This window comes from Empidonax traillii, unplaced genomic scaffold, assembly GCF_003031625.1.
Source record: "Empidonax traillii isolate 1590-97213 ecotype Southwest subspecies unplaced genomic scaffold, ASM303162v1 scaffold139:size1643147, whole genome shotgun sequence".
Lineage (NCBI taxonomy): Eukaryota > Metazoa > Chordata > Aves > Passeriformes > Tyrannidae > Empidonax > Empidonax traillii.
Window position 1 is genome coordinate 1,421,830 of NW_020955332.1, and position 17,308 is coordinate 1,439,137.

Sequence of the window (17,308 nt, forward strand, 5' to 3'; positions counted from 1 at the left end):
TACTCCTTCCCTCCTTCAGATCATTGACAAGGATATCAAACAGGACTGGCCCCCTACTGAGTTCTGGGGAACACCACTGGTTACCAGCTGCCAGATGAATGTAACTCCATTCACCACCACGCTCTGGGCCCAGCCACACAGCCAGTTCATACCCAGCAAAGAGTGCACCCATCCAAGCCATGAGCAGCCAAAGCACAGTGCCAAATTTCAGGCTCTAGGCTGTAGAAATACACTGAAACCATCTATCAAGACTGGCCAGACAGTTTCTCGTACCAGTCTTCTCTACTATATGGGTTTGCGCTGACAGGGAATTTATTTCTACATAGCAGCCTCTCTGGTGCTGTGTTTTGGATCTGCAACCAAAACAGTGCTGATAACACACCGATGTTTTGGCTATTGCTGAGCAGTGCTTACACAACATGAAGGCCTTTTCTGCTCTTCAGACTGTCCTGCCAGTGAGGAGGCTGGGAATGGGTAAGAGGCCAGGAAGAGACACATCTGAGACAGCTGACCCTAACTGACCAAGGGGACATCCCATACAACACCATGCTCAGTAATAAAAGCTGGAGTAAGAAGGAGAAAGGGGGAACATTTGGCATGATGGCATTTATCGTCCTACATAACTGTTATATGTGATGGAGCCCTGCTTTCCGGGAGATGGCTGAACACCCACCAGCCGATGCTAAGTCGTGAATTAATTCCTTGTTTTGCTTTGCTTGGGGGTGCAGCTTTTCCTTTACCTATTAAACTGTCTTAATCTCAACCCATTAGTTTTCACTCTTACCCTTCTAATTCCTTCTGCCGTCCCACTGGCAGTGGTTAAAAAGCAACCTCACAACACCCACAGTCACTGCAGAGACATATTCACCTACCTTGCTCCTCTACATACTACTGTCTTCCCTCACTTCCTCTGCAGGTTATGGACATCAGACCAAGCAGATTTTTATGCTGCACTATTCACTTCTTACCTACAGAGAGCCTGTCTGCCCACCCTCCAACACTAATGTATTTGTAGGAACAGCCTACCACACAAATGCAACTCTAGTCTTGGATGATCCCCTCATTTTACTGTAACAATATTATCAATCTTCAGAGTAGAACTTTTTGTGGAGTTCTTCTGTGGAACTTAACACAAAACCACGGGAAAGAACAGGCTGAAGAAGACAGAATCAGGACTTTCCTTCACTTTAAGCTCCAGTGGCATTGACACAAATCCTTCCCACAAATGCCCAGGACATGCATGCCAGGCTAGCTACTCCTCAGTACTGTACTCTCCCAAAGCCTCAAGCAAACAGCTCACACCTCGGCATTCTTCAACACCCATCCCTGAAGCTGGATTTGGACCAATACACAGAAGAGAAGGTATCTGTGCTCTGTGAAACGTTTAACATCTTCTCTTTAAAAGACATAACTACTGTATTTCCTCCATCAGTGAATAAAAATTATAAAATAATTTAGCTGTGAATGGAATTTATGAGGTCATTTAGACTAACCTAATATTTCAATCAGATCTAATTAGACCAGGCTGCTCAAGGCTTTGTTCAGGTGCTTTGAGCATCTCTGAGGTATATTCCACCATCTCTCTGAGGAAAAACTTGGTCCAGTCTTTCAAAGTTTTCTTATTTTAAACCAAGAAGTAATTTACTAATATCCAATCCAAATGCATCATGCCACACATTCGAGGTTTAAACATGTTTTGCATCTTTCTAAAGGTATCTCCTTTCTTCCTAAAACTATGGTAGTCTCCTATGAGATAATACTAAATTAATTATAATTCAAAATTCCAGCATGACAATCAACATTCAGACATCATTTTATCAGCTACATGTGACTGGGAAAGGAAAAAAAAAATTAAATAGTGTTCTTCACAGGTAATTTAACTAGATTTGTGTTTAAAAAAAAAATGGAGAGCAAGTTTTGTTTCTTTTTTTTCCAAAGTGATCTTCTGTAGTTTCTGTAGAAAATAAGTTGTTGCTGTAAAATATTTTTCCTCAAAACACCATTTTCTTCAGATGCCAGAAGACAAATGGAATACAATACCAAAGTTGTCCACTGCATTTAGTCTGGAATATAGAATTGAGAATATGGGTTCAAAGTAGGATTAAGGGTGCCTTAGAAGTATCAGTTCTCAGAATTTACTCACAAAGCTTTGCAGGAATCTCAAGCATGTGATCTTGTTGGGGTTTTTTTAAGTCTCATTTAACACCAACCACTTGACAGAATCTTTTTGCCTTATAAATATATTTTTGGAGTAACCTTTTTTTAAGAAAAGACTCCATGAACACCCAAACTCCATGGAAATTGCAGTGAAAATGGCAAGTGTGAAGGGCCTTCTTCCAAAGGCTGCTTTCTACATGCTACAACACCCAGAAAAGTGAACCAAGGCTTTGTACTCTTTATTAATGGGAACAACAGTTACTTTCTCCTCAGAACACAGAGGAAACTCTCAGCAGCCGTGGTACAACAACCTTGGCTGGCCATTACACACCAACCAGGGAGAAAATAAGATGAAAAAAACTCATGGGTCAAGATAAAGGCAGTTTAATACAGAAAAGCAAAGGCCACATGCAGAAGGAAGAAGAAAAATATTTATTCGCCCATCAGCAAGTCATGCTCACTTCCTGGGAAGCAAGGCCTCAGTACACATAACAGTTGCTCTAGAACACAAATACCTTAACAACAAATGCTCCCCACGCCCCACTTTCTTTTAGCTTTTATTGCATCACTTGTTGTAGCCCCATCCTTTTGGTTGGTTTGGGTCAGCTGTCCTGGCTACATCCCCTCCCAAACTCTTGCAAACCCCCAGTTTAGTGGCCTTTGAGGTGAGGCTGTAGAGACAGCCTTGATGTTGTACTTGCACTGCTCAGCAACAGCTGAAACACCAGTGTTATCAGCACCCTGGCAGCTGCAAAGCACAGCACCACGAGCGCTGCTACACGGAAAGTTAACTCCATCAAGGCAAACCCAATACAGCAGTTCAATATTTAAAGTTGAGAACAACCCAGCGATCACTTGGTAATGAGAACAAAGACCAAAAAGCCTACACCTGGTGTCTTATTGGTATCTCTCTTTCGTTTACCCCCTGCTTAGGAGGAGAGCTCAAATGCACAACCGTACTTCTGCTGAAGATGTAAAGGGTGCACATTAAGTGTGGCATTTGCCATGTTTAAAGGGATATTTTTGTTATTCTACAGGTAACGGGCAAGTATCCCATAGGTACATACTTTAACGGGAAAAATCAGTCCCTATATATTTTAAAAGCATCATTACTTGTTGACTGTTTCTATAAATAGTTATGAATCACAAATTTAAACCCAAATGACTTGAGCACACATTACAAGGAACTTATTTAAAATGATCACTCAGTCCCAGTTGCCACTCTCTGCCATGTTTTGAATCCCCCTGCAAGTTCAGCTGCATTCAAGAATACCAGGTTACACAATTAATCACTTCCATCTTCTTTTGCAGAAATTCCTATAGGACTACTGCTGCCAGTGATGGCCTGTTCTTTGAAGCTTTATTCATTTTCGTTCAAACACTTCAGTAAAAATGCATTAGAATCTTTGTTCCCTTCTCCTAAGAAAGGAGGGGGGAACATAAGAATATAGCAACTGATAGTCAAATGTGGAATATCACATTTCTTTTCTCATCCGTGCAACAGAGACAGTTCCCCACCCTTAATCAATATATTAACACAAAATCATAGCCAAGTACAGCTTAGAGAAACAGAACTGCTCTTTTACCAAACCACAACTGCAAAGTTAGTTGCTTGGCAACACTGCCTCTAAGTATCATGCATGGCTGTCCACAGCTCCACTCTGAGAGGGACAAGATACAATTTCTACCTCTTTTTTCTCCGTGGTCTGAGATGCAAACACCTCTCCCCAAGAGAGGAAAAGGGCAATGGACAATTTAGGGTTCCTGAGATAGGCAGAACCCTGACCTGTGCAGTTGTGACTTCTCCCATAAATCTAGTCACCATCTGCATCAGCTACAGAATCAGTGCTCTCCATATCCACATCTTCCACAGACTTGCAGCATAAGGATGCTCTCTGAAATTCTGAGTTCTTCCTTCCCTTCAAATCTTTACCTCAGAGCAGAAAAGCATCTGGCTTCTCTGTTCAGAGGATCCCAAATCTACTCATCAGTATTTTGGACAAGCAGGAAACAAAGCAGGAACTCAAGTTCTCTTGACTGGGTTACTTCATAGCACCAAGCAGAAGCTCCTTGACAGAATGTACTCAGACATATAAGTTTAGTACCTCATGGAAAGTAACAAGTAATCCAGACAAGACAGTGGAAGAAAAGCAGGAGTTAGCATTATATCATATAATCAGAGTCTACTGTAAACAAAGATGAATGCAAACAGGAATCCATTCAAATCTTAAATATATGCCAAGTTATCACACAGAAAATAAAGCAGTTTTGTTTGAATGGCTCTTTGTGAAGCCATTCATGAGAAAAATGTTAAGAATAATATTGCTCAAGTTCTCAAACATTAATCAGATAAGAGGCCAGAATGGAAGAAAAACAGGAATCTGTAGTAGTTTCTCTTTTGTCCCAGTCTTCCAGGGGACATAATTTTTAGACATAATATAGAGTTCAAACCAGCAGTCTTAAGATCCAGGTAAACTTCTGGCACAAGGGACACAAGCTCTTAACAACTTTCTACCAGCTCTATGAGGCAGTTAAGTAGTGAAGGTATTCTCCTAGCTGGACTTGAACAGAATTTCAGTCAAACAAGACATCAGTAACCCTTTTACCATTCTACTCAGTTCTCACTTGCTTCAAATAACTAGATTTGGTCCTTTTAATCTCTAGATGACCAAATCACAGTGAGATTTCTATACTTCCTGAAGAGTTACAGCTCTACTACAGCCTATATTAACTGCTGTTTAATCACCTTTCTTTCTCATAAGAGACTTCAACTTTAAACAAAAGAACCTACTTTTAAATCTACATAGGCTGATATTTGCACTAGGGAGAAAAAAAGAAAAAAAATTACACGGTATCTGCAGTGGGACTCCAACTTGTATGTGGTGCAACAACTGAATTGGATCTGAAGAAGCAGAGACTGAAAGGGACTCCAAGAGTTCAGCTAGTCCAAGCCCCTGTGCTCAGAGAACAGAAAATACAGCAGGTTGCTTAGGGCTGTTTCAAATCAGATTTTCAGTATCTCCAGGAACAGATACTCCACACCCTCTCCAGATAACCTGCTCCAATATTCAACATCTCCCATAACAAAGTTTATTCCTATGTTTCAGTGCAATTTCCTGTGTTTCCATTTGCATTCACTGCCTTTTGGTCCTATCACCAGATATCACACAGAAGTCTGCCTCCATCACCAGTATTTATACACCGTGACAAGATCTCCCCAGCAGCTTTCTCTCCTCCAGGCTAAACAATCCCAGCTCTCTCAGCCTCCCTCTGATTGTCAGGCACACAGCCTCTTCTGTCCCTCTCTTTGTACTGTGGAGCCCAGAACTGGACACAGCAATGCAGTCACACCAGTGCTGAGGAAAAAGGATTGTGTCCCTCTGGATCCTGTGAACACACCCTTCCTGAAATTCAGTCCAAGGTGTTGTTTGCCTTCTTTGTGGCAAGGATGCGTTGCTGGCTCATGACCAATTTTTGACCCACAGCATCTCCTCTGCACCCCCAGCACCCCTTCTCTGGGGGCAGGCTTTGCATTTCTCTTTGTTGAACCTCATAAGGTTCCCATTGGCCCATTTCTTCCACCTGTCTACTTTTCTGCTCTGAGCAGCCATGCATGCCCCTGGGTCACCTGTCTCTGCTTCCACCTCTTATATGCTTCCTTTTTATGCCTGAGCTTTCTCAGAAGCTGCTTGTTCACTTAAGCAGGATCTCTGCTGCCTTTGCCAAATTTCCTCTTCACTCAGATATACCATACTGGAGCTTAGACCCGTTAACCAGCTCTCCTGGATCTCTCTACTCAGAACCATCTTCCAAATGATTCTTCCAAGAAGATCCCTGAACAGAACAAAACCTTCCTTCCTGAAGATCACAGTTGCAATCCTACTCTTTAGCTTTGCTGTTTCCTCTTCAGATCCTGAACTTTTCCATTTCACAACCACTGCAGCCAAGATTATTCCTAACCTTTACATCTTCAACCTGTCCCTCCTCATTTGTAACAGGTCCTCAGTTATTGAGATGTGGTCATCAGCGTATTGAGATGTGGTCATCAATTCATTCCAGAAGTCTCCTTGATTATTTATTCCATGCTATGCTGTTCCTCCAGAAAATAACCAGGGTGGTTTGAGACTCCCATGGACATCAAGGCCTGTGAAGGTTAGGCTTGAGTTATTCAATGAAATTCCTTGTTACTATTTCTTTCCTGATCCAGTGTGAAGCAGATACAGACACCACCACCCATGATGGTCTGGCCTCTAATCCTGACCCATAAGCTCTCAACTGGCTCATTAATCATCTCTGGGCAAAGCTACAGGCAGCCCCACTGCTCTCACAGCAAATGGCAGTCTCCCTTTATCACCCTCCCAGCTTGCCCTTCCTAAGGACCTGCACTTATCCACTGCAGTCCTCCAGCTGCATGAGCTATCCCACTCTGCAATGCCAGTAAAAAACACGGCTCAATCTTAAATAATTTTTACTTTTCCATAACATCTAACAACTTATTGACAGGACATTGAAGGCAGAGTCAACTAGTCATGGGTTTCATAGGATAACTCTTTAAGAACCTCAACATGAGAATAAGAATCACCAAAAAACTTTACCTGTTCACAAGGCAAAGCCATTATGCTTTTGAGAATTCAGTTGTGGCCACAAGAGAACAAAATGAAGCATCTAAGTTCCTAATGTACAGCTGAACCATACTCACAAGAACCTTACTGATCTAGTCTAGGACAATGTGACACCTGAGCTAAATCAACTGCTGACTACTCCCTGAGTAATATCCATAATTGACTCTTAAATCCTACAGGGCACATGCATTAAAGAGGGAATCACCTCTCCAGGAAAAGGTACCTCCCTAAAAGTCTGCCTATTGCATAGATATATGTAATTGCTTCCTCTGTATCATGCACAAAGAACTCTTAAAGCTGCAGCACAGTTACTCTTTCTTGACAGCATTCAGATCAAAAAGGGCAGATTCACAAGACAGTATCGTTCCATTGCACAAAAGGATATTTAGGAAGAAAGGAAAGACCAGTTGGTGTAAACAGTATCCTGAAGTGGCAGCTTTTTCATGTCACTAGAGAGTAGCAGAACCACAGCTCAAGTACCATTAGGAGATACACCTGTAGCCCTGACCAAAAGGACTGAGGTGTTTTGCACTCCAAAAGGCAAGAACATGGTCTTATCAATACTAATGGTCACTTTTCAAGAACTGTCCCACCTTTATGGTTCACACAATGGACACGGCTTAGACTGCCAATGACTTCTCAGTGTAGGACAGCAAACTAAGCATGTAAGGAATTCTGCATCTGTATGATACACAATAAAGAGCCAAATCCCACAAATATTTTTATTAGTAGTCACAGAAATAATTCTGTTGAAAGGGACCTCCAGAGGTCACCTAATCCAGCCTCATGTCAAAGCAAGGCTAAGTTCAAAGCTACATTATGCGACTTTGGGTCTCATCAAGTAAAGTTCAGTTAAATCCTAAAGAATGGAGACTGCACCCAAAAATATCATTTTAAGAACTCGGGTAAAAAGCCTTCAGACTTTGCAAAAAACTCTGTTCTATTACAAGTTAAAAAGATTTCCTGTGACTTTTTAAAAGTATTTTTTTGCTCTGTAAGAGTCAAGAGACGGAAACAAATCCCTTCCTTACAGGCACCACTGGAGTCACCCAACATAGCAATACCCAACCCACTTACAGTGGTTCTGTAAATTCCAAGCTAAAACTGCCACACTATTCTCCCAGCAAACGAGGTGTGTAAGAGCTCCTTGTTTGGGGAAGACAGTTACCACTTCAGTTTCAGTCTCATCCAGCCAGTATCAGCAACAGGTAAGAGCATACAGAACAAAAACAGAACTTTGAGGTAGTTTTATTTAGTAGCAAGGAATCAGGAAAAAAAAAACCCTATCTGGTTATATATCTGTATACAGCATAAGGAGAAACTGAAGGGAGTTTCTGGTCCCTTAAGGTCTTTGAAGGCATTATCTTCATGAAGAGGCCAGAAAAACAAGAGTGTAAGTACCAGAAGATCACTAATTATGGTAAGGAACTGTATCAATAGAAATTCTAGAGTTCAACATAGATCATTCCGGTTGCAAAGTTCAACTAAGACTCACCCTGAATCAAAGCGGTTTGCCTTCATTATTCCTTAAGGAAGGATATTGCAAAGCCTCACTGGACAGCTAGAGGCTTTCAATTGTTGCATCTGTCAATTCATATTCCAGTCTGTTATGCTCACACAATCTTTACCAATCTGATCTCCCAGCAGCAATACCAACCTTGCAACAGAAACACACAGAGAAGTACTAGCAATTTCTTGATCCAAGTGACCTGCAGTAACATCTGATATTTGCAGCTATGGTCACTGGCACAGAATATCCACAGAACACTAAATCTCCTGGTCAGTTATTACTTTGTGTTTGAACTTCAATACAGCACTAGAAGTTGCACTGGAGATGTGTGGAACTGACCTCCAGCATAATCCAACTGCCTCCCATTGCCCAGAGTGTCCTACTTCAAGGGTTCCTCCACCTCAGGAGGAAGACAGGGAAGATCTCCACCTGAGGAGGCACAGCAGCCGGGCCTTGTCCCAGTGTGAGCTCTGTTGATGAGCTGTCCCGAAGCTTTCTTACATTGTAAGAAGCAAAAGATGAAGCCCTGCATGAGATGGGGGCAGTGGGTTATAAGCTATCCACCTGCTTTAGGTTAAATCTTGAGGAAGAAGTACACTATTTATTAAAGTGTACTTAAATAAATAAATAAATAAATAAAGGCAAGATTAACACCTTGGAAAGACCACACAACAAACAAGGAAAGAGCAAAGGTAGTTTCACAAAAAGCTATGATCACACACAAATATTTAAGCTGATCTCCCAGACATAGATCTCATACAAGACTTAAATTGTTAAAAAAAAAAATAATCATAACAGTTTTAAACATACACAGAATAATTCAGATTTCTTCTGATAGCTAGTTTACTCACTTATTTAAACTAAGTTTTTTGCTCCCCCAGTGCTGAGAGACTTTCTGTTTAGGATTGGCCAGTTGCTAGGGAAGTTAAAATTAGGTTTACTTAAAGCCAAAACTCTAACAAGCGGTTCTAGCTACACAAATTTCAGTACTGCAGTCTTTCCTGTCCAGTCTCTCCCCAGACCCCTAAGAGCCTGTACCTGTCACTCTTCAACCAGAAAAGACCAAGTCTTCAGTTACATATAGATTTAATGACTGCACAGTACAACTCTAAGTATTAAAAAGTATTTTCATTACTATTATAACCAAAATAAACCAATTTTAATCTCATCGAATGACCAACAGCATCCATGTGCCTCTTTGTCCTAGGGTTATGGTACCAGATCATTTAAACATGCTTCAAGCACTACCAGGCATGAAGTAAGTAAACATTAAAAAAAAAAAAACAAACCCCAAAAAACCAGAACGCTTCCTCCAATACAAAAGTTTATTCACCTTTTCTGAAGGTCCAGAACATCTACAGTTGTTTATACTAAGGTCTGCAAGCTTCCAATTACATTGGTTACAGTTTTAAAAAATTGGAAAGCAGCTGACAACTCAGGTAATTGCCTCCTTGACAGGGAGATGAATTTACATGCAGACTTCAGTACTCCATCCATTTGTACTAAAGACAAATGCATCCAAATACAATCATAACAAACAGAAAAGGTATGTCAGAGAACATTCACACTGGTTTCAAACATCCTTAGGGACAGTAATCAGTCTTATGTTCCACATTTGCAGAAACAATCAAGAACGTTTGACCAAGACTGATTGTCTTCAATTTACAGGCCTGCTTGCTTAGGTGCACAGACCTTCGATTCCAGCGAATATCTTGTCCCCTTCTAAGAAAAAAGCATCTCCTTTTGTGCTTCATCACACACTTCAACTCTAAGTACTTGATTCAGTACTGTTTAATTTCAGCATCCAAATAACACCAGCCTTGCTGCCCAACAACACCACCACCACCACAGGAGACTTCTGGCATGTTATAAGTAGGTATTAACTACAAAGAAATAGCAAATTATATGCCCTATAGTCAAAGGGTCCCTGACTGATGTTAACAGGTTTTTTATTTTGGCACCATCTGACAGATCTCTAAGAGGTATTATTGCTTAAGGGACTCAAATACCAACATTGAAACAACAATAAAAAAAATGCATTACCTTCCCTCTACAGTGAAAGGGAAGAAAAATTCACATGCTTTACAACAGCTTTCGGTATAGTCTACACACCTGATATAGCTATAGATTTGTCCATCTATTTCCTTCTCCCAGATCCTTCCAGTTCCTGCCAGCTTTACTTACTTATACAAAGAAAAGGATCACAAAGGAATTTCAGCTGCCTCTCAGAACTTCAGGGTGACTTAAGCTGCTGCCAACACACCCTATTATTTCCCACAAATATCAGAAACAGAAGTGTAACTACTTTCCAGTAGTATAACACTGGGAAGAAATTTACTGCCTTACTTAAGTAAGTGTAACTGCTGTTCAGACAGGGATGTAAAGAACAGGTAGCACACAGACAAGCACTGCCTTGTCAAATGTCATCACGACCTCCCCACTCTTCCAGAAGTCTCAGTGATTGCAAAGACAGCTCCAGAACCTTTGATTTTTAGGCTTCTTCCCCAAAGAGGTATCATCTACCCTTTCTGACAGCTGTAAGATTCACAGTTTGAAGGTGACATATGGCAACTACCGTACGGCCCTACAACAGGTAGTTTCCAACATGTTTTAGCAGTGACAAACAGATTCACAGCAACTATTTTAAAAGGCAAAAGGCAAATACAGAATAAAAACAACTTCCAAAAATTGTTGCCAGAGTCAGCAATCCTAATTACTACTTAATGCTACTCTGGCAGATGCACCTTCAGCTGCATTCTAGACCTTCCAAAGCCATCTAATGTGTCTGCATACCACATACTTGAAAAAGTAGTTCAGAAACCAAAGGATTGGTTTGTTCTTGATACAAGACCACTATTAATGACAGCAAGATTATTTTGAGGAAGACCAAGAAGTAACTCTTGGAATTCTTACACAGAGCAAGCATGTGATAACATAGGAAAGAGGCATGCTTCAAATCTCCTCACAGGCAATACAGATGGTGGTCCTATACCTGAGAGCAAGGAAAGCTAGCTCAGTAACTTAGGAGTGACAGGATGGTAGTAAATTTTGATGACCATCTTTTGGATACAAGAAGTAAAAGCCAGTGGAGAAGTCTTAATGATACAAAGGAGGAGTTCAACACTGGCATTACTGTAGATACAATGAAAGTAACAAGTGATAAACACAGTAATAGGATCAGATTAATTTTTTTAGGGTCTAGAAGATATTTTAAAGATTTTAAATTATATCTAGCTACTTAAGAATTCCCAAAGCCTCAAAGAATAGCAGATAAAACAGATATACAAGCATAATCTGCAAAATTTCCACAACCCTTGGATGCAACTATCTGGACAGAAGCCTAGGGTAAATGTAATAACCTCAGGTTTAAGAAAGACTATAACACCTAGGCTGAGAGAAAGGAATAAAGGATGACAGCCTGTTAGCTTCGGTTAAGAAAGAATGCTGAACTGACAGCTATCTGAAAGACTGTACTGAAAACAATGTCTTTAAACAGTGCCATAATAAGACCCAAGACACAAATGCAACTTAGTTAACACGACCAGAGTTAATCCCAAAGATTGTGTTACCTCACAATTAGGTGAACAGGAAAAAAGCAAAAAATAGAACTCAAGGGATCCTACTGAGCAACAGAGAAGAGAATGACAGAAAATGGAGCAAAGTTCACAAAAGAGAGGGAAGTAACAGAAACTAAAGCAGACAACATTTCAAAGAAAACAGAATAAATTACACTAACAAAAGGAAAACCATGTTTTGTAAAAAACATGAACTAGGACTGGCAGAAATCCTAAATATTTTGTCATGAGTGGTTTCATGTTCATGTCTGCAAAATCCAGGATGAAGAGGCTCCTTAGTGGAAGTAGCAAAAGGGAATTCCAGACTAATGACAAACATGACCAGAGATGAAAGGGATGCTGTGAGTGTTGTGAGAGGTGAAGGAGATTGTCAGTCTGGGGAAAGTCACACAAAGAGCTGATAGACTCTGGTTAGCTTAACAGAGCCATGTTAATAGCTATTGCCTCAGACAGCACTGCATTCCAGGACTAGCAAAACTACAGCTTTGCCAGACAGCAGCAAGTCATGAGCACTCAAACACCATGGATTAAACGTGTAACATGTTAGGAAAACACTGCTAGTTGGAAGCAGATTTTTCACTTATTTTGTTAACAAGAAGTTTCAACAAAGACTGATATAACAAGGAGCTCACCAGTGGCGTTACAGGCTCATGACAAGCTTGATTGTCAACTAAACAATTAACCATGATTTTTTTCTGAGCTACATCTTCTGGAAGTATACAGAAATCCAGACTTCAGGGTATAGTGAAAGCAACTCAACTTGTTCACACAACTCTCCTTCCCAGAAAGAAACTTATTAACTTATGGAAAGATATCTACAAAGACTGTGCATTTATGACCATCTCTCAGTCAAGCACCTCTAGAACAGCTGCAACTAAAGCAACTTTACCATTCCACACACTGCCCTCCATCTATAAAAAAACATACACTTACATACAGTACAGGCAGAGTCAGATAGCACTATAAACGTAATATGATAAAAGACTTAAAATAAAAATTGCTAGAACAGGATCAAGAAAGTAAAAATAAACCTGAAGAGAGAAAGAGAATAAATAAACAACCTGTAATTCCCTCAAATTGCATCACCCAGTATTTTCATGCCAGCTTTCCTGGAGGACAGGGTGAAAGGAAGCCATGCCTCTGACATACAGAAAGACAGCAAAGGAGAAGTGGGGTTGAGTAAAAGGGAAAAACAACAAGCCTTCAGAAGTGCCATCAGATTTGAGTTTACTAGAAAGATGAAAGCTGAGTTAACAAGTACTAGCAGAAGGCAGCCAGGTCAAGATTGCTAGGTCCTCCAGAACCTGAAGAGAAAAGAATCAAATTCAAGATACACTGAAGCTTGATCTTACAAAACAAAACACCAAAGAAAAGAACAGTGAATAAAAATACATTATTATACATTAATGAACACAAATATAAGGAAGAGGAAGCTGAAAGTGTCAGCACTGTTGATCTGAAAGGGCAAAAGATACCAAGCACCAAGGACTACAGAGACTTACAAACAATACTTTGACCAGGTGATATTTAAAAAGAGGAAACTAGGAAGGTAGAATGAAAAGTAATCGGAGAATTCCAGACTCTCATCTTGAGCAACACAGCCCTAAGGCCTATGCTACGGAACAACATATATATGGAATTCCATCAGCAAGCAACTCAGAGCAGCATTCAGCACAGAAATCTGAAGTGCCAATAACACACAGAACATACAAACACGGTTATTCCAGAAAACCACCAGTTACAATGAGTCTTTTAAATGGTAACCAGAAGTCAGAAGGCAAGAGGAGCTGTACTAGAAAAAGTTTAAGAAGAGTTACTTACAAAATATAAAGATCTCTTACGTTTGGTGTAATCCACATCATATAATTCCTAGGGTTATATCCTAGGAAAACACAGTCCTGTTTCTGATTGTTCAAGGCACTGCATGTCTTATGTCAGTGGCAAAAAAAGTAGCACATGGAGATTGGAAAGAGAATTTACAAACACAGCGCCATTTCTGGTTGCTCAAACAAAGCTCACTGTACTTCACCTCCACTCGACATGGAGAAGGACTGAACAAGGCAGCTCTGACTAATCATAGAGTGTAAAGCCCTGGTCGTTATTCATGAAGGATTACACTTAATAACTTACTGTGCAGTCACCTTATTTAGGGTGAGATCTTAATCAACTGACTCTAGATGAAAGAGGAATGTGCTGTTTTTCTATTTCAAAGCTATAGAATCCTAGGTAAATACAAGCACAAATATGTATCTACTTTTGTGCAGGAAAGAAAACCCATTGGACTAAAGCAGTGTAAAATTTGACAGCGATATAATCTTTAAAATTTCATTCATGACCAAAGCTACATCTATGACACATTTGATCGGACACAGACAGCCAGATTCACAGAGCCTGGCATGTCGACTGAGTCAGCATCGCAGGGTATATTGTTTTGGACTGTCGGCATTCAGCTCATCTGGCATCTAACCTGGCACCGGCCAGCCCCTTCCCGAAGGCCACAGCCCGCTCCGGATCGATACCTGGCAGCGCAGGAAACGGACGCGGCCGTGAAACTTCAGGAAAGGGCTGGGCCAGTCACTGCATAAAGCCCCAGCTGGGGGTTCCTCGCTGGAGGAGAAGGCGGTTACAGCCCAGCCCCTGGAGGAGCGGGAGGCGGCTGGCACCGAAGGGACAGGCTGTCTGCCCGCCCGCACCGCCGCTGTCCCGGGCCCGCCCATCGCGGTCCCGATCCCGGCTGCCGCCCCCCGGGCCGGGGCCAGGAGGTGCCGCCCGCCATGCCTCGCCGCCCCTGCGGACGTGGCGCGGCCCCTCCCAGTCCCCGCAGCCCCGAGCGGGACCCGCGGGGGCCGCGCCGCGCCTAGGTGTCCCCTCGCCCCCCGCCCCGCGTACCCTTGGCCTCGCAGTCCGCGCAGTACTTGTTGTCCTCCTCCCGCAGCAGCTTGGCCAGGATGGCCTGGTGCTGCTCGTTCTGCTTCTGCGCCTTCTCCCGGCAGGAGCGGGTGGCCATGGCGCGGCTGGAGCGGGGCCGGCAGCGCTCCTGCCCTGGCGCGGCCGCGGAACCGGCGGCCGTCAGAGCCGACTTCCTCAACCGGAACTACTTGCGGACGCGGACGCATCCGCCTCCCTCCCTCTTCGCTCCTCTCCGCGCGCGCGCACACGCCCACCCCAGACAGCCCCTTATGCCGCCAGGGACGAAAAATAGTCCGCCGGGTCCCCAGTGCCGAACCAGGATGTCACCCCCCTCCTAGCGACGCTTCCCAAAGGACGTAAACCACCCCCCTCCGGCTTTGGAAGGACACAGAGAGGCGGAGCCCAGCCGGGAGGGGTCACCTGGATGCAGGAGGTGAAATATCCATCCGCCGGAGGGTGACCCCTCCCTCCAGGTGCTACCCGGAGGGAGGGCGGGGCCCGGCGCGAGCCACCGCACCTGTGCGCGCCCCGCCCCGCCCCGCCCCGCCCCGCCCCGCCCCGCCCGTGAGGGGACGGGTCCGGGGAGGCCGCGCTGCTCAAGGTGGCAACAACCCACGGGCGGGAAGTACCCCAGACACACAGCCAAGGCATCTGCCAGCGTCCGTGTGATCGGGACACCCTGTGTCCTTGTATTTACCAACCCACGGGTGGTAAATACCCCAAACACGCAGCCAAGGCATCTGCCAACGTCCGTGGGATTGGGACATCCTGTGTCTTTGACAGGGTCAAAAAAGCAGGTGTCCCTTTTTTCCGGCTAGTGCCGAGGGAGAAAAAGATAAGCTCTTACAGCCTCTTGACTGAACAGATACTGCCATAGCCTTAACTTGCCCCCTGAACTTTCTCCATGAGTACATTTTTCTGTCTGAAATAAAGAATTACGGGCAGCAGAGACCAATCAATGAGGAGACTAGGGCTTTTCCACTTCCACCGAGATGGTGAGGTGCTCTGAGGGAGGCAGAGCTGGATCCTGCGGCTGCCCTGTGAGTTGGACACAAAGTACCTCCAGAAGGCACAGCCCAAGCTGATTTTCTGGGACCAAGGGTGGACCTCCACACTTTGTACCATGTCTATATTGCCCCTTTCTCCAGTTTGCATCATGCCCCTTCACCTCTCTTGACTACTCTGCTGAGTCTGTTCACCAGTAACATCCTTTTGATCAGATCAATTCTAGCTTGTTGTGGTTTTTTTGCCTCTAATCCAACCCTTCTGGAAAGAGCTGAAGCCTATATATAGCCTATAAAATACTTAAGTGAGACAGATGGAAATTCAGGTCTTTTCTCTCTCAGCCATTAAATTACTGAGTCATTCTCTGTATCTTTCTTTTACTCAGATCCAATGGTGAACTAAACATCCCCTAGGTTTGGGAGAGTTACAACAGAAAAAACTGAGAATATGCACATCAAGTTAATTAGTAGCTAACAAGCACCCAAAAAGGGAGAACATGCTTAGATTTCCCTCAAATAGAGTTAAAATCTGCTCATAGATCTTCCTGGCCAATGAGCTACTGGATGTGAGGTTGCATAACAAGGATGTGGTATAAACACATAATTTCAACAGAGAGTTTATTTGGAGCAGGCATTAAGGGTTAAAACCAGAAATACCAAATGGCACAACAAAGCTGAGCTCCAGCTGCCTTACCGCAGTGTCTAAATCCAGACTTGCTACACCAGAAGGTATGCAACACATATGTTGTATTCTGATATTTGCCATGAGTCCCTTGCCTAGAGACTTGATTATTGGGGCACAATAGTTCTGGCTGCTTAAACATGACATTAAGCAGGACTGACTTCTTCTAGCTGAATATTTATGTACAAGCATATAATTTTTTTCTAGCCCGAAGTGTTATTAATTATTGGAATTTTTTTGTAGAGAATACCAGTTTTAGCTGAAAGGGCAGCCTCTACTCCTTGCTGTTATTCCAGGACTCAGAGCAATAGAAGTAGGTAGGAATTCCCTGAGAGAAAAGGACATTAACTTGCCTCTCATATGCTAAGTAACCAGCAGCACTGCCATTTTACAAGAAAATAGTAGTTGCTTTTGTATATGACAGACTTGACCTTAACTTACAAGTAGTTTTAAATTGCCTTCCATGCTGCCAGAAAAAACCTACACAAGTGCAGACTAAGTATATTGTTTGGTGTGCAGTTTTGCCTTAGTGCCTTAAAACTAGATATCTTGATTTATGTGGAATACTCCCTTCTAACTGTCAAACATGCAGATGCACTTTCTGTGTTCAGGTCGGAAAATTATCCTTTAATTTATCAGGTCTGGAAAGTATCCTAAATAATTCTGCTTCTAGTAGAAAAATGAAATCACCTGCTTCACCAGGGGGCTGAGATGAACAGGTTATTAATATTTTAATAGATAGCTCTTTGAAAACAGCATGCTGTAAATACATTATTAGGTGTTTCCCTCAGAGCTCAAGTCAATCGAAGGAGGACAAAAATGTATCCCTTCTGTGCCTTTGTTGCTTT

General features: G+C 42.6%; 1 protein-coding gene across 2 annotated transcripts in view; it reads right to left on the bottom strand.

Annotated features, from left to right (window-relative positions):
• Positions 1-14,942, bottom strand: part of SMAP1 (small ArfGAP 1) — an 87,660-nt gene extending 72,718 nt beyond the window's left edge. For both annotated transcript variants that reach the window (XM_027884210.1, XM_027884209.1), the window contains exon 1: positions 14,754-14,942. In XM_027884210.1, the coding sequence (XP_027740011.1) occupies positions 14,754-14,871 (118 nt within the window). In that variant the 5' untranslated portion in view covers positions 14,872-14,942. The remainder of the gene's footprint in view (positions 1-14,753) is intronic.
• Between the last annotated feature and the right edge of the window lie 2,366 nt (positions 14,943-17,308).